Source organism: the organism of the source record quoted next, unplaced genomic scaffold (genome assembly GCF_019419815.1).
Source record: "Pyrus x bretschneideri cultivar Hongxiangsu unplaced genomic scaffold, Pyrus_bretschneideri_v1 Contig61, whole genome shotgun sequence".
Taxonomy (NCBI): Eukaryota; Viridiplantae; Streptophyta; class Magnoliopsida; order Rosales; family Rosaceae; genus Pyrus; species Pyrus x bretschneideri.
The window spans coordinates 2,463,527-2,481,004 of NW_025999800.1; the positions used below are offsets into that span (position 1 = coordinate 2,463,527).

A 17,478-nucleotide genomic window follows, 5' to 3' on the forward strand; every position below is an offset into this window, starting at 1 on the left:
CTCAAGATGTTTGAGAGGTTTGTGCAAGGCAATTGTGTGTTGAATTGGAGAGAGCTTGAATGATGCACTCTGCTCTCTATTTATAGCAACAAACCTTCCTTACAATCGAGTTGAAACCACACTCAGATTAGGACTTTTTATTCTAATCCGACTCTATCTCGACCAATCCTACTCTTATTAGGACTTTGAACTCACCTCCCTTTTCAGGCCGTATTCATTACCCACCGAGAATCCATATTGCATTAGGACCCCTTATCGTACTAAAACTTCGACCCATCACTCCTTCTTGCATTAGGACTCGACCACCTTCACTAAACGATCCAGGATCGCCAGGCAACCTATAGTATACTTGGAAAGGTCTTGGGCTAAACATAAATTTACGCTTGGCCCAATAATATTATTTTGAGCCCATACATACATATATATATATATATATATATATAGAAAGATCATAATTTTGGCCTCTTTAAAAATTCGAAATCATGTACCGCTGCACCTTGCATCTTGTGCAGTGCACACTCTCAATTCCCGCTCTAGTACGTTCTAGACTAGTGTTTCTGCAAGTTGCTTCCAATCCCATTCCATGCACTGCTTGATTGATTCGAACGCGTAGAATTTAATATAATATTTATATTTTGACATTCTGTCGTCACGTGAAGAATATCATAATCAAGTGGCCACTTCTGTCCTGTTCTACTCTGCTCGATTTGGATTAGAAGTTAGAACCGATAATATATATATATATATATATATCTCTCTCTCTCTCTGTGTCAATATGTGCTGTGTTCATCGAAGACTTTGACTCAGGAAATGTCATAATTTATACGAAAAGATCGGATTTTTATAATAAAAATTTAAATATAAGCCACATGTTTGTAATAATACGCGAAAAGACAGATCAAGCTATTCTGCTCTCTCCCTCCGAGTTAAGCACATCTTTGCGATACAAAATCTACTGTGCTTAAACTAACCCCTAGCGCATATTTATAAATTTTAATAAGTATTGACTCATATTTATAATTTACTCACAAACTATTCTTTATATATTATTTTTTGACCTTTCTGGACAAATCAACGGGAATGTTACCTGAATCAGCCACACTTTCCACTTAGAAAAGGAATAAGAAAAGGAAACAATATTTATACAATTTTTTTTGCCCCCAAGATTATATGTTGCAAATTAATAAAATTTAAGCTCCTAAATTCATATGCCCTCGATTATAGAACGATTTTTTTTTTTTCTAAAAATATGCGATTCAGTATATCAAGTGTCATAATATAAATAAATTTTTCTTTTTAAGTATTCTTTCACTTATATCGTAACCAGTGATGTAGAATACTGTATTCTTAGTACCCTAAAACAACACTCACGATCCTGCACCTGATTAGAAAATGATATGGAGAAAAAATCCATCTTTTGGAAGCAGACAAATTAAACATGCCAACTGATTTCCAGACTTTATACTTCATTTTCTATTATCGATAGCAATGGTCCCCAGTTCACTTGTGGTGGTGGTGGTGTGGATAATAAATGCTACAATAACCTCTCAACCAATAACCGTATGCATTCTCATTCTTTTACATAAGTTAGATGTAAACTTAACATGATTTTCAATTGTTACAATGGATTTTAGTCCAAACATATCAAACTTTAACATTTATAAATATAAATGAAGAACAGTTACCAAACAATATACAAGAATGATAATGCAGAGACATAAATTAACCACATCCAATAGTAAAATGACTCTTGAATTATATGTTCAATATGACGGTTTTACGCTTGGCGTCATAAACTATAACTACTCTAAGATAATTGGGCTTTTATGCCATTAACGGATCATAGGCTCTCTAGAAACCCACCCCCTTCTCCCCTCTCCCCCCCGCCCCCCGCCCCCCCCCCCCCCCCCCCCCCCCGCTGCCCCCCCCCCCCCCAAAAAAAATTGTACGTGTCATGGGCTCTCTGGGTCGCACACGACATACACTATGGACTCAGCTACCCATAATTTGTCCTACAATTGGACCATATCCAATCCAATGATGGCAAGACGCCAACTTTCCAGAGTATTCCCTTGGACGTCCGGCGCACCTTGGCTCCAACCAACAGGGACTGTAAGGAATACTAGTTGGCAGAGTTGCTATGACTGACATGCATCATCAAGGATTGCCTAGTATGCTTTGTAGCCTCTCCTCCCAACTGCCTGCTAGGGTTTCTTCCTTACAAACCAAGTCAATCAAAGGAAACGGTAATAACCACTTACTACTCAAAACTCTCTCAAGTTCTCTTTTCACTATACTACTTTTCTAACTTAGGCATCAGAGGTCCTTTGGCAGATGCCCTTCCCCTTTTTCAAGATGTTCATCAATTAGGATAGCGGTTTTTGCCCTTTTGTAGGTTAAATTTCGTCAAATCAACCGTGTATGAAATTCACATTCACAAATTATATGAATGAATATCTTTCGAAAGGGGAACCGTGTTTTCTTCTCGAAAGCAAACAAACCAAGTCTAACACTCTAGGTCTAAATGGAATAATTTCATTTTGTTTGGCAAAATGGTTTTACGCCATGTTTAGTGGCAAAAATGACCATTACATGAGAATACGATGGAATAAACTTCATTCATGACTAATCCATCCAATTCGTTCAACATGGACAAAATTAGAAATTCAACCTTTATTTCTTCCCTTAACAACATACTTTAAATTCATTAAGTTTTCCAATCTGATATAATTCTAGGCATGCACCAAACATGAGAGAAGCGGGAAAGCATGGCTTGTAAAGTCACTAGTTGCCAATTGAAAAGAAACAGAAGAGTACTGAATAACTTAATTATTAAGTTAATTATGTGTTCCCTTCCTCCCATCCAAATTCCAACATGGTTTCCCATCTCACTCATACTTTTTTATTTTCACATGCTTAAAAAAGAAAAAGATGAAAAAAAGAAAAATATCTTTCTGGTAATACAAAAGCCTACAATTTCCACACGCAAAGATGTATTTGTATGAAAAGGACAAATGGTCACATATCAAACACTTTATTATTATTGTTGATTAACATAATGCACTTTAAACTAAATTCCCACAAACTCTCTCTCTTACCTCTGTCCAGTCTCCTCTTCCACTCTCCACGTTCATCTCTCTCTCTCTCTCTCTCTCTCTCTCTCTCTCTCTCTCTGCCATTTCTTCATTTCTCTGAGCTTCTTCAGGAGCAGCTGCAACTCAGAGTTCTCTCTCTCTCTCTCTCTCTCTCTCTCATTTCTTCATTTCTCTGAGCTTCTTCAGGAGCTGCAACTCAGAGTTTGAGCCAAATATGGAAAGCCATCGGCTTTCATTCCCAACGTTGCTTCTTGCATGTCTCATCTGTTCCTCTACAGTTTTGTTCTTTGCAACTTTTGGTCAGTCAGCCACCACCGCCAAGCTTCACACTCAAGACGGTAACCTTAAAAACCTCAATTTTGCAGTCCTATTTTATTTTATAAAGGCGATATTCTAAACGACACTAATTTATTGAAAGTGAATTCAAACTCAGGAATAATAACTGACGACCATTTGGATTGAGTTCATTTCAACTAATCTGAGTTGTTCTGCCAAATAAGCAAATTGGCTATCAACTCAGCTTCGCTAAATTGAGTTCTTATAGTATTCAAGTTTTCTTCATTGCATTCATTAATTTAATTGGTTGGTCTTTTGGGGAAGAATTAAATTAGTTATAGAGAGAGAGATTTGGAAGATTAACTAATTATATTTTTTCTCAAATGATTTTTAATTACGAAAGATTGTAACATTAATGTAAAATGATGTGCTAGATATCTGTTAATTTGCTTTTGCTGCAGTGAATGTGTTGAAAGTGATAGGGAAAAAGTTGGGGAAGAAAGACTGGGATTTTGGAAAAGATCCATGTACAGGAGAAGGGAATTGGACGATCCCGATTGGTAGGGGGAAGAAAGGCTTTGACAGTGCTGTCAAATGTGATTGCACCTTCAACCACAATTCCTCTTGCCGCGTCATCAGAATGTACATCTCTCTCTCTCTCTCACTCTCTCTCTCTCTCTCCCCCTTGACCTGTAAAACGTTGACTGCATAGTGTACTCCGATTGCTGTTCTGTTTACGTTGACTGGAGCCCAAGCATTACTACGCAAGCATTCCGATTTTGACTCATCCTCAATTCAGTTCCTCAAATTATCGAAATTATGGATTAGTAAACATGTCATAAGCCGATCAGTAACTAATTATATGTGAAGCCTTAATGCATGGTCATGAACTGCAACTAGAATAATGTTGTTGGTGGGTGTCACTAGTTTGTTAGTTCTTTAATCTCGTAAGAAAAAAGAAAATTACACTGTTGTGTTATCAGTGTCACTTGGCTACATTCTTGCTAAATGGGGTTTCGGGTTTTCGTGTGAATTGGCTAGCTTCCTGCTTATTAGGGTTTAGGGTTTCGGTTTTCCGATGGGTTTTATCATTTATGTGGTGAGATTTTTTTTTTTCCAGAAGTCAATGATCATGTGAATGACACAAAAAGAGTATTGAATGAGGAACTCAGCCTAAAGATTGTGAAATTCTGCATTTTATTTTATGTATTTTTGTGTGGAAATATTTCTTAAGGCATGATTTTAGTAGAGAGCTCTTCTGATTCCTCCAGTGAAATATTGCAGATTTCTAAAGGCCCAGAATCTTTCAGGGACCGTGCCACCAGAGTTTTCAAAGCTTCCTTACCTCCAAGAATTGTAAGCAAAATATTTGCTTTGCATTTATTCTGCACTAAACCTTGTTGGTGTGTCTTCACTGATCTTGCAATCCTGCTTCTTTTACAGGGACTTGAGTCGAAATGTCCTCAAGGGTACTATACCTTCCCAATGGGCTACCATGCGCTTGCACATGCTGTAAGCACCTGATCTCTGATCAGTTACTAGTTATCTAATCAAATTGCAATCGGTCAAGTGCCTAACTTTTCTATTGGATATGCAGGTCTTTTATGGGAAACAGATTGTCAGGACCGTTTCCAAAGGTTCTTACCAATATCACCACCCTCAGAAACTTGTATGTTGAATTATTTCCTTAATTCACATATTGATGAGTATGGAGTTTCGATCTCGAATGTATTTATGAGAATGTAAAATGGAAAATTTATTGTGTTTATATCAACAGAAAATTGGAAATATGTATTTATAACGTATAATTGTATCTGGCTTTTGTGGCTGGTGAATCCAGAGAAAATCCGTTCCTGATAGTAGTCGAACTCAGTTAGACTTTGATGGCTCTGTACATTGTCTTAAAGACCAATGGTTCTGTATGATTTTATACTATTTGCAGGAGCATTGAAGGAAACCATTTCTCAGGACCCATTCCGCGGGAAATTGGAAAGTTGATCAAACTAGAAAAGCTGTAATTTCTAATACCTTCTTCATGCGAAGCCAATTATTTTGTCCAAGATTTTGCATTTTAATTCTCAACTAGCATTGACATTATCACTATTTTCCATCAGCATTCTGTCTTCAAATGCCTTCACCGGAGAATTGCCATCAACACTGGTAAAGCTGACGAACTTGTCTGATATGTAAGCAAGCTTACCTTTCTTCGGTTCTTCCTAATCTGTGGGTTTTCCAACCTATCTAAATAACCACCAACTTCGTAATTGCATAATATAATGAACCTACTGATGACCTAGTGTAACAAATTTTACTTTTATATTGTGCATATCAATAGTCTATGTTGTAATATCTTTTGAAATTTGGTGTCCTTGATACTTGTAGGAGGATAAGTGACAATAATTTCTCTGGAAAGATACCTGACTTCATTGGAAATTGGACGCGGGTTTCAAAACTGTAAGCTTTGCGCTTGTAGTTTTATTGCTGCAATCACAGTATAATCTTTTACTGATTTTAAAATTTTCTACTCTTATGTTACAGGCTTATCGAGGGTAGCTCTCTTGAGGGGCCTATACCTTCTACCATATCCGCCTTAACAAGTCTAACTCATCTGTATGTAATTCTATATCATCCTATCTTTTTCTCCTGTCAAACGAGAATGTGAAGCTATAGTTGTACCTTGATTATTTTTTAGGAGGATAACCGACTTAAAAGGAAGCAGGTCTCCTTTCCCGCCATTGAGTAATTTGGAATCCTTGAAAATATTGTGAGTTGGAATCCTAACCAGTTTTTTAATCTCCTTTTATTACTTGCTAATTAAGCTCATAGGTAGTCAAGTGTTTTTAATGCAGGATACTGAGGAATTGCTTGATACACGGAGAAATCCCAGATTACATTGGGGAAATGGAAAACTTGAAAAACTTGTAAGTATTTCAACGAATGGCATTGTTCAGTTTTTCACTTTCCATGACTTGTATAAGTTTCGGTGAGAAGCTAATCTGCATTTTTCTCAATATTTCCTCAATGCAGAGACCTCAGCTACAATGAGTTGACGGGTGAAATACCTGCATCTTTTGTCCGACTGGAAAAAATTGAGATTATGTAAGCGGATTTCTAGATAACATTTTCATCTTCAGATAATTCACAATAAGAGACTATTGTTTAATTTGTTCTGCTTTAGGTATTTGACAGGAAACCAGCTCACTGGAACCATACCGGGATGGATCCCGTCAAGTAACAATATTGTGTATGTAATACAAAACTACAGCAATAATCTTGTATGGCTCCGATGATTAATTTTTGGTTTTGATCAGTTGAAATTTCGGTATACAGGGATATTTCTTACAACAACTTCACTTGGGAAGGTTCAAGTCCTAATGAATGCTCTAGGGGAAGTGTGTGAGTCTGATATACACCTTACAACTTCTCTTTAATTTCTTAACTAGTTACTTTGTAGACTGATGAAACAATGTTTTTGTTCTTCATTCCAGCAACTTAGTGGAGAGCTACTCCTCGTCAGCCGATAAATTGTAAGATTCCTCATCCGTTTGATATGAATTTGAACTACAAGAGAAATTTGTCACTTCCTCGGGGTTATGATTAAGGCTGTAGCCTTCTTATCACGTTTAGCTTCATGATATAAGCTCACATTTCTTCTCCATGGCAGAAAAATACAACCGTGCATGAAAAGAAATTTTCCTTGTCATGCTCCGAAAGTTCAGCGTAAGACTCTCAATTGGCCTCAAAATTGATCTGGGGCTTGATGATTTGTTGATTAGTTAATCTAATTGTAAGTCAATTTGAATTCATGTCTTAATTTTTTTTTTGCCTTTTCCTGATGGAAAACAGGTAAACATTCACTGTATATTAACTGTGGCGGAAAGGAAGTAATAATCGGTGGCAAGAAGTATGAAGCTGATAGAGAACCAAAGGGTGCATCAATGTATTACAGGGGTCAGAACTGGGCTTTCAGCAGCACAGGAAACTTCATGGACAACGATGCTGATTCAGATACCTACATTGACACCAATACATCTGCACTTTCAAAAAATGTCTCTGCGCTTGATTCAAAACTGTACACAACAGCGCGGGCATCTCCCATCTCGCTCACATACTATGGTCTCTGTCTCTTAAAAGGAAACTACACCGTGCGTCTCCACTTTGCTGAAATTGTTTTTACTAATGACAGAACATTTTACAGCCTTGGCAAGCGTGTATTTGATGTCTACATCCAGGTAAGTAATCTGTACCATATAAACAATGAAAAGCCATGTTAACTATTACCAATAAGTACTTATTCTGCAGTATATTTTGCATGCAGGATAAGCTGGTCCTGAAAGATTTCGATATAGCAAGTGAAGCTGGGGATGCTGGCAAGCCGATTGTTAAAGCGTTCACTTCAGTTGTTTCGAGTCATACATTAAAGATCCATTTTTACTGGGCTGGAAAAGGGACAACGGGCATCCCGGACAGAGGATTTTATGGTCCTCTCATATCGGCTATATCAGTAGATGCTAGTAAGTTGTTTAAAATGCACTCCAACCTCCTTGCAATTGTCCTAATTAAATGGCCTAAGCATTAGAAACTTACTCACTTCAACCGCGGGGTTACGTCTGGTTCTGACCAACCAGTATTGAGAAATCCGCACGATCTGTTAAACTGGAGACTAACTATATTTAAGTATGCTCAAGGGAACTTAAGCAGTTTTTAATTAACTAACTGATAAAGCCTTTATTGATTGCATTTCAATCACATTGTTAAAATGTGAAGTTGTATCTGTTGTGGTTTAAGTTTTTCTATAACAAAATCAGGATTAAATTTCTAACAGGATACGTGACATAAATCAATATAAATTTGTTGCAGATTTTAAAGTTCCTTCGGTTGATGGCCACAAGAATCATCTCGTTAAAGTAGTTGGGGGAGTGGCCGGAGCACTAGTACTTCTTCTGCTGCTGGTCTTAGGCATCATGAGGAGAAAGGGCTGGTTGGGAGGAAAGATCGCTGCAGATAAAGGTGTGGTTTCTAATTTATTGTCTCTCTATATTCTCCAGAACTACATAGTTTTCTTTTTTCAACTTATGAATGAATGCTAGTGTACGGTTTTACTGTTGTATCTATTTTAGAAAATTAGAAGTAACAATTTTCAATATCTTCTCTTGACCAAGCAGAATTCAAAGATTTAGATCTTCAAACAGGACTATATACTTTAAGACAGATAAAGGCTGCAACAAAAAACTTTGATGCAGCAAACAAACTTGGGGAGGGCGGCTTTGGTGTGGTCTACAAGGTAACTTTTGGTTTCTTTGTATTCGTCTCTCTTTTTCCTGGTTTATTCTAACTGTTCCATGACTGGGAATCTGCTTTCTGAATAGGGTGAATTACCAGACGGCACAGTAATTGCAGTGAAGCAACTGTCCTCAAAATCAAAGCAAGGAAACCGTGAATTTGTGAATGAAATCGGCATGATTTCTGCCCTGCAACATCCAAACCTTGTGAAGCTTTATGGGTGCTGTGTTGAAGGGAACCAGATGCTGTTAATTTACGAGTACATGGAAAATAACTGTGTGTCACGTGCTCTTTTCGGTGAGAACAGGAACTTAAAATGTTAAGGATTCACATATTTAAACAGAAGGCAGTTTGGACTTTTAGTATGAAAGAGATTGACTATAATTCTGATCAATACAGGAAGTGACCCGACTTGCAGACTGGAACTCGACTGGCCTACAAGGAAGAAGATTTGCATTGGTATTGCTAGAGGCTTGGCCTATCTCCACGAAGAATCAAGACTAAGAATCGTGCATCGTGATATCAAGACAAGCAATGTGTTGCTTGATAAGGACTTCAATGCTAAAATTTCAGATTTTGGCTTGGCAAAGCTTAATGAAGACGACAAAACCCACATCAGCACGCGGGTTGCTGGAACTATGTAAGTTTCTTGCAGAATAAACAATCTACACAGCCACCTTTTTTTCTCTTACTAAATTAAGTTGGAACATGAACTTATATGTTATTGTGCAATTTCTCGTTACAAGATTGATTGAAACTGTACTTTTTTCGGTAATTTGTTTTGGCCTTCAACTCTGCAGTGGCTATATGGCTCCCGAGTATGCAATGCGTGGTTACTTGACTGACAAGGCAGATGTTTATAGCTTTGGAGTTGTTGCACTTGAAATCGTTAGTGGAAAGAGCAACACAAACTACAGGCCAAAGGAGGAATTCGTCTACCTTCTTGACTGGGTAACTAAATTAAAAACTTCAAAAACACTCGTTTCCTTTACTTCTCTTCGATATCTGCAAGCATCACGCACAATCCCATACCTTTCAAACTTAGGGATTGTAATCTGTGTTTAGCTCTTCAATTTTCGCCGGTTTCACCATGCGATTACACTTCCTCCATCTCAAATTTTTGCTTTTTCTTCAGGCCTATGTGCTGCAAGAGAGAGGGAGTCTATTGGAGTTGGTTGATCCAGCCTTGGGTTCAGAGTACTCGTCAGAAGAGACCATGGTGGTGCTGAATGTTGCTCTCTTGTGCACCAATGCATCTCCCACCCTTAGGCCTACAATGACCCAAGTAGTAAGCATGCTCGAAGGACGAACGGCGGTTCAAGACCTGCTTTCGGATCCCGGGTTTTCAGCCATCAATTCCAAGTTCAGGGCCATCAGAAATCACTTCTGGCAACATCCAAGTTGTACTCAGAGCATGTCAACCAACGGTCCAAAAACTGATACTTCCGGTTCGTACATTGAAACAGAAGAGAGTGCTGATCTCTTGAGAGTTGAATCATTGACTTCAGTTAAATCTGATGAGTAAAACTGTATCAGAATGTAAAGGATTAGTAGTTAAAAGTGTCTAATTATAATTAAATATAAGATGTAAAATATGTATTTACAGTCCAAATATAAGGCTGCATATTCCATATTTTCTGGTGATTTTATTTCTAACTTTGAAGTTCTTACTGCTCCGTTACACATGAAAGCATTCACGACATGCGTGCCCGAAACCGATATTTTTTTTTTTTAATATGGCGTGACATGTTATGCTGTTAACTTGTTAACGTAAATTGCAAATACAAATAAACATTCGTCAATCTCTGTGGAAGTGCCTATTTAAATTGTTAGCTGTCTAAACATGATAATGTGTTGCACCAAGAAAATATCATGATTTATCAAATCCATCATCACTTGGTTAACATCTTTCATTATAAGCAAAGCAATCATGGTCATAACTCATAAGGAATTATTTTGTTTATTTTCGGAGAAACTTATTTACACTTGAACTTGGAGAGTAACTATCGTAGTTCCTTAAGTAAATAATTCAATGTCACGTAATAAAATAAAAATACCTAACAATAAGTTATTAAGTTAAGGTACTAGTAACGTTCCAAATATAAGTATGTCTCTACTTTCTAGAGGTCCCCCTTAAATAATTTTTACACCTTATCCACATTCTGGTTTAACTTCTCACTTTTCCTTATGCAATTGTACTCAACTAGCACTCGAAACTATAATTTTAATTATATTAGAATCCCGTTATTATTATTTTCCTTTATTAGTGTAATTAAAATTTTTGTATGTCAACTAAAAAGTAATTAAAATTTTGATTTTATGTGCTAGTGGAATATATGTGACAATTGAAAATATTAAAATAAAAAGCTAAGTGAGAAGGTTGCTGGCAAAATTTCCTTTGCTAATAAAGAGGTCATTTGGAAATATTTTTAAAATCATTGAAAACGCTTTTAGTGATAATTGATTATAAGTTTTAAAAGCCAATAAGAAGATCGTTTGGAAATACTTTGGAAGAAGCACTAGATGCTTACTTCTTGCAAGAAACATTTAGGTTCTTTTTCAAGACCTATTTGAATTTTTACTACAAATTAGTATTAAAAATATTTTCATTTAAAATACTTTCATTAATTTTAAAAACACCTACAAACACAACTAAAATATGATATTAAAAAGGAAACTTTAATTAAAAGTTTTTTGTACTGTTCACTTTAACGAAAATCCACATTTTTACCCTAAAAAAGTCAATCATGTACAATTCATTTTATTCTTTATTTTGTCCTTACTCAAATTTTCAAATAATTTTCATTAATTTTTCTTATTAAAAAAAGCAAAAAACAGAAACAAAATATTTTCCCTATCTGCGTGAGAATTCGAGCTCAGTTAATTTCTCAAACACGTGCCTGTCATCTCCATCTCCAATGCCAACAGAACAAGAGTGAGAAAGAAGGGAGGAATAAAGCTCTGGATCTGATTTTAAAGCTTTCAGATCTCCACCCAAATTCACACTCAAACAATCACATTCCTCTTTGATTCCGTGCAAATCCCAGCTCTTCGAACAAAATTGATAGGAACCCAGATTGAAATTTCCGCTGCAGATTTGGGAAAAAAAAAGCTTCGGTTTTCCTCTCCGCCGCTGAAGATTGAAACAAAGAAATGGCGGCGGTGGAAGTTCACAAGTTCGCTCAGTGCATCACTTGCCACGCTTGGAGCCGTGATCGCTCCAGTAATGTTTCCCACCCTTTATCATTTTTCTTATTCTGTTTGGTTGCTCGGAAAATATGGGATAACCGATAGGAAAACAAGCATTTAGTCTCTCGTTATTTTTTTTTTTAAATTACATATTTTAATGCTGTTATGTTTGTGGGTCCGTGTTGGAAAATTGGAAATTATAGTTCATGAACTAATGTGAAGATTTTCGGTTGAATATTTTGATTCCATTTTTCTATTTGCACTATCTGGGAAGCCAAACAGAGGATTGGGGTTAATTATTGTGCTGTGAAGCTTCTATCTTTTTCTGCTTGTGCTATATCTTTATACACACACACAAACACACACACACACAGAGCTTGCTGCTGAAAAATGTAATGTTTTAAAGAACTTTGGTAGTCAATGGCCCAATGGGTAATTTTGTCTAGTTTCTGAGCTCTGAAAAATGGGAAATCTTGATGTTGCTCCAGACTATGATGGTTGTGAGCCCAGGTTTTAGCTGTGATTAATGTGTGGTCATGAAATCGTAGGATAATGTGTGTGTGTGTGTGTGTACATTTTTTGTAGTTGCACTGTTGTAATTTGATAATTTCGATTTTCTGGCAGTGCTCGCATTTTGTCCGAACAACAATGAAGTTCACATCTATGCTCTGTTGCAAGGAAAGTGGGAGAAGCTGCATGTTCTTCAGAAGGTACTTGGTTCAGACTCATTGTATAGAAATATTAATTGCCTAAATCAAATTGTACTATAATATTTCACTGCAACTATGATGTGAATTTGAGGAAATAGAATTTTTTCAGAAAGTAGAAACTTGCAACTTTTGAGGTGCGAAGTTTTCTGAGTTTTACTCAAGGCAACTATAAGTAGTTTAAGTTGTAATGGAAGTAAAGGTAGAAAAGTACTAGAGGTGTTACTTGGATATATCGAGCTGTTTGAAAAACTCCCTGTAATGTGATAAATGTGAACTGAAATTTGAGGGCTCCTTGGAAGGTCCTGCACTCCAACATGTGTGAAGTATTTGGTTTGAGGGATTTGTTATAATCTTTTTTTGTTCTTTAAATTTGGATTTGTGGCCAGTTCTGTTTGTCCAAGATTATGTTTGTAAGGACATGGTTCCAGGCAGAGGATGTTATTTGGGTCCTCAATGGAAGCATTGTGCGTAATTGCTGAATTTTTTCGTATTGTTATTTTCATTGATGTTTGCTTTCTTAGCTTTGTTGGAAGGGATTACGATCTGCTAACTGCCATTGAGTTTGCTTTCTTAGTATTGATAAATTTTTCTGTCATTGATTTTGAATTATTCAGCTAATTCAACAGTTTTTTTTTTTTTTTTTTTTTTTTTTTTTTTTTTTGTTGTTGAACAAATGATATTATCTACACTGAGAGGGTGGGCTTAGCCTCACAATGGGCTAGCAATAATGTGGTTCGAATTCGCCTATGGCGAGAATCGAACCTAAGCCCTCTCACTTACAAGTGAAGAGGAATACCACTAGACCGTAGTACTAAGTGGTGCTAATTCAATGGTTCTTGATTCATTTTATTATTATTTATTCATGTCTGGATAGTTGTATATTTTCTAAGATAATCTGGTGTTACTTAGGTTCTGTCAAGAAAATGCAATGCAATTAAGCTTTATTATTTTTCATCATGTGGCAGCATGACCAAATTGTATCTGGGATAGACTGGAGCGCGAGGGCAAACAAAATAGTTACCGCATCTCATGATCGGAATTCGTGAGTACCTATGTGGCTTGAGATATTATTTTTGTTTTGTAATTTATATGGGAACTTTATCCATGAGTTTTGTTCTGTCTTTCTCTCTCTCTCACACATGCGCACACTATTTTTCTTTCTTTCACTTATTGACGGATTAGTTCTGTTTCCGAACTATCAAATCTACCTAGTTATGTCTGGAATCTAGAAGGATCAGAGTGGGTACCAACCCTTGTTATCCTTCGGCTAAATCGCGCTGCACTTTGTGTTAAGTGGAATCCAAGAGGTATTGATGTGCTTTTTTTATTTTTTATTCCTGAATGCAAATGTAAAAATAGAATATCCTTCAGTGTGAAAATGCTATGCCAATCTAATGTGTGCATTTCTTTGTACTAGAAAACAAGTTTGCTGTTGGAAGTGGGGCAAAAACTGTTTGTATATGCTACTACGAACAAGAGAATAACTGGTAATTAGCCTGTTACTTGCAGTTGTCTGTTTGTGGTTTGTCCAAACTGTTGTGCTTGACTAAATCTGTTCGATAACAGTATAATGATTGGAATTACATTTGAATTCAAGTTGCTGTCTTGCTGGTTAATGGTAAAAATTTGAATCTTTGTTTTCCAGGTGGGTCAGTAAACTTATCAGAAAAAGGCACGACTCTTCTGTGACAAGTGTTGCTTGGCATCCCAATAATGTACATATTTTCCCAGTATCACATTTTGTTTCTGATTTTGGCATGCATTCAAAGCAATTGCATGCATGACATGTATTTAGGTTTGACACAGGCCACCCTGTTCTCCATGATAGTTATTAATAAGTACTGTGGCCCAGTGCTTGTGAGTTTGGGGCATCTGTGTGCACCTGGGGTCGCCCTACACCTCCCAAAGGTGGGAGATCACAGTTTCATAACTTCCAATAAGTTATTTTAAGGATGTTAGTCCTTTATTTATTCTTGGATATTTTCTGAAGTTGAATGTCTTCTCCTAAGCTAGGGAGTCAGGCTTGCAATACATAACTGTGTTTTGAGAATTGCCACCACTTTAATTATATTTATTTCATATCGATGTATTTAATGTGATTTGTATGCGTAATCAATTTATCTAACTTATTTTTATATTCTGTGATTACTTTACCTTTACATCTGCTTTCGCTGAACTGTTGTAATTCATTATCATGTTCAAGGGTTAGTTTTGATGCTAGGTAATTAGCGATTTACCTTCGGTAAGTGTTAACATTGTGCTCGTTTGCTACAGATTCTTCTAGCAACAGCATCTACAGATGGAAAATGCCGTATATTTTCCACTTTTATTAAGGTCGTCGATGCGAAGTATGTTTAAAACCGTCATTCTTCATATTTAGTCTAATTCTTATGTTACATGTCCTATTATAATTTTAATTGCTCATGAAAATTATCCAGGGAATCAAGAACAGGCCCATTTGCTGATTCAAAATTTGGAGAGGTGAAAAATCTTCTCTTGTAGGAACAAAAAATTTTTAATGCGTCTATTTACATTTGAATATATAATATATAACAAAAATCTCTTTCCAGTTAATGGACGCTGCTTGATTTGTTTACCTTGTATATAGTTGTTCATAATAGTTACACGTAGAAACGAAGCACTCTTCTAAATCTAGAATAAAAAATTAACCACTGACCTATAGATGGTATTATATCTTTCTTGGCTTACCTTCAGTTTCATTTCCCTTTAAACATTGTAACAGTGTTCTAAAAGTTAAGATATATGTAAAACTGTAGCTCGTCATTTCTAGCGAAGAAGAATAAGCAATGTCAGCCATTGTTAAGATAATAGTAAGTGTAGGAAAGTTTAATAGTAATATGCTTATCTAATTTTTGTTTGTACTGATTTAAACTTGTGGCCTTCTAACGTTAAAGCAAAACCACATATTGAAAATTTGAGTATCATTTTCTGTCTCAAAACCCATAAGTAGAGACCCTGGTTTGGAGGGGTTACAGAGCAGTATCATTTTGTTTTTATCCATTCACACATTTCCCTTTTTCTTTTCCCCTTTCAGTGGGAGCAAACCTTACTTGGTTTTCTTTCTGGTGAAACAGCAAATTCTTCAGCTTGATCTATCATTTTCTTGGTCATTTGGCGTGAGGTGGTCACCAAGTGGCAATACCTTAGCATATGTAGGTCAGACAAATTTCCCTTCTGTGCGTTCTTTACAAAGATAAGAAGTTTTTGGCATAGTATATGCTGCTAGCTGATAGGCAGTATTTCAAATTGCCAGGTTGGCGGCTGGCTTGGGTAGTTTTTTTTTTTTTTTTCTTCTCTGTTATCATTCTCCACTAATTGGCTTCCGGATTGTGGAATTATACAGGCCATAGTTCTATGATTTACTTTGTTGATGATGTTGGACCTTCTCCTCTGGCTCAAAATGTTGCATTCCGTGATTTGCCTCTCCGTGATGTGGGTCAGCATCCACTCTTGTTAACTTTTTGAGACTCTAAATATCTACTCTACGTCTAATCAACTAAAATATTTCTATCTGGATATTGTAAATCAATATGCGGCACTTTTCAGGTGTTATTTCTTTCTGAAAGATTACTTATAGGCGTGGGGTTTGATTGCAATCCAATGGTGTTTGCGGCAGATTTACATGGAATATGGTAAATTCCTTTCTTGATGGCTTTATTCTTTGAAGGACTGGCAAAGTAATAGTTTTGTTCTTTTCTCTGTAGGCATTTTATCAAATTTCTTGGGGAAAGAAAGACAACATCTTCAGGTCCGAGATATGGTTCACAGGTAAATACCTGGTTTTCTATGTGCTATGTATGTATGTGTTTATGAACATTCCAGTGCTGTCATCCCATGGTGGTAAACGTGTTGAATAGGATGACAATGGATCTTGCATTTAAGAGTTGCTCCATGTCAGCTGAAATGGATTTTTCATTACTTCTTTTTTCACCCCTACAGTTTTCTGAAGCATTCGGAAAGCTATATGGCCAACAAAAACATGGATTGAACAATGATGCAAATGAACATTCAAGATCACGAGGAGGCGTCCATGAGAACTGCATCAAGTAAGTCACTGTTGCTTCTCATATGTCATTCCTTGTCTAGTAGCCCCAGTTCCATTTCAAACATTACATATCCACCCTAACTGAGAGCGGTTTTGGGGCTGCTTTTATATGTTTGGAGTTGAGTTCATGACAATATTTCCTTATTACTGTAGTTGTATCGTGCCGCTTGGAGAACCAGGGAGTTCTAAAGTAACGCGCTTCAGCACATCAGGTTTAGCAAGTCAATGTTAAATTTCGTTTTCAATCACTTGTGTTGTAAAACCTCCTATTTCCCACCATAATCCACTATCTTAATCTCGTAACACCTTAACATTACAGGATTGGATGGAAAAGTAGTTGTGTGGGATATGGAGAACCAAGCAGATTTGTCGGAGTATTTGTAGTCTGTCACCAATCACCATAGGCATAAGGAATATCGTTGTGTAATCGGAATGTTCATTGTATATTTCATGTGACAGCAATTGGTAATATTTCTGTAGAAGCCTAGAAGAAAATAAACTGCAAATCGTGGCGATTTTAGCTTTGTATGCCTCTTGGCTCGTGTACCGCTTCATGTAATGTATTTGGCCTCCGCAATTTTCTCGTGTACTCGCTGGTCCGAAAAGGAAACTTCTTCCCCCTTTGATGTGATCAAGCAAAAAGTTTGTTTTATCATTACTACTACTATTATGTTGAAGATTTGATTTGCGTCTGCAATCCTATAAGAAGAGTTATTGAAGTTCCTTAGCGTGTGCCGCCATTTCAATATATCTCCGCTCCGCTTATGAGAAATTTCATGAGAAATTTCATCTTTAGTTTTTTGATATTCACGTTTGGATTGATAGATTATTCTAAACTATTTTATGATACTTTTGTTAT

The 17,478-nt window shown here is 36.5% G+C and overlaps 2 protein-coding genes across 4 annotated transcripts; both read left to right on the forward strand.

Moving 5' to 3' along the window:
* The first annotated feature begins 3,076 nt into the window (after positions 1–3,076).
* On the forward strand, positions 3,077–10,287 carry LOC125471805 (probable LRR receptor-like serine/threonine-protein kinase At1g07650). Of its 2 annotated transcripts, XM_048572589.1 has the most exons (25): positions 3,077–3,132; positions 3,233–3,433; positions 3,833–4,013; positions 4,656–4,727; positions 4,815–4,883; positions 4,969–5,040; positions 5,314–5,385; positions 5,486–5,557; positions 5,754–5,825; positions 5,910–5,981; positions 6,064–6,135; positions 6,221–6,292; positions 6,399–6,470; positions 6,550–6,615; positions 6,702–6,767; positions 6,860–6,898; positions 7,036–7,091; positions 7,218–7,603; positions 7,690–7,885; positions 8,232–8,381; positions 8,537–8,655; positions 8,741–8,951; positions 9,054–9,294; positions 9,455–9,605; positions 9,790–10,287. In XM_048572589.1, exons 2-25 carry the CDS (start codon positions 3,310–3,312, stop codon positions 10,177–10,179), a joined length of 3,093 nt encoding a protein of 1,030 aa, XP_048428546.1. In that variant the 5' UTR covers positions 3,077–3,132; positions 3,233–3,309; the 3' UTR covers positions 10,180–10,287. The 2 variants fall into 2 exon arrangements, with proteins under 2 accessions (XP_048428546.1, XP_048428547.1); XM_048572590.1 differs by lacking the exons at positions 3,077–3,132; positions 3,233–3,433 and having other exon boundaries at positions 3,943–4,013; positions 4,969–5,008.
* A 1,264-nt stretch (positions 10,288–11,551) lies between these two features.
* LOC125471748 (actin-related protein 2/3 complex subunit 1B-like) lies at positions 11,552–17,342 on the forward strand. Of its 2 annotated transcripts, XM_048572454.1 has the most exons (16): positions 11,552–11,877; positions 12,468–12,553; positions 13,519–13,595; positions 13,766–13,860; positions 13,971–14,040; positions 14,199–14,268; positions 14,360–14,461; positions 14,828–14,901; positions 14,992–15,034; positions 15,649–15,730; positions 15,918–16,006; positions 16,121–16,206; positions 16,279–16,342; positions 16,514–16,620; positions 16,773–16,831; positions 16,939–17,342. In XM_048572454.1, the coding sequence occupies exons 1-16, from the start codon at positions 11,808–11,810 to the stop codon at positions 17,001–17,003; spliced, it is 1,239 nt and encodes a 412-aa protein (XP_048428411.1). In that variant the 5' UTR covers positions 11,552–11,807; the 3' UTR covers positions 17,004–17,342. The 2 variants fall into 2 exon arrangements, with proteins under 2 accessions (XP_048428411.1, XP_048428412.1); XM_048572455.1 differs by lacking the exon at positions 14,360–14,461 and having other exon boundaries at positions 11,554–11,877.
* The last annotated feature ends 136 nt before the right edge of the window (positions 17,343–17,478 follow it).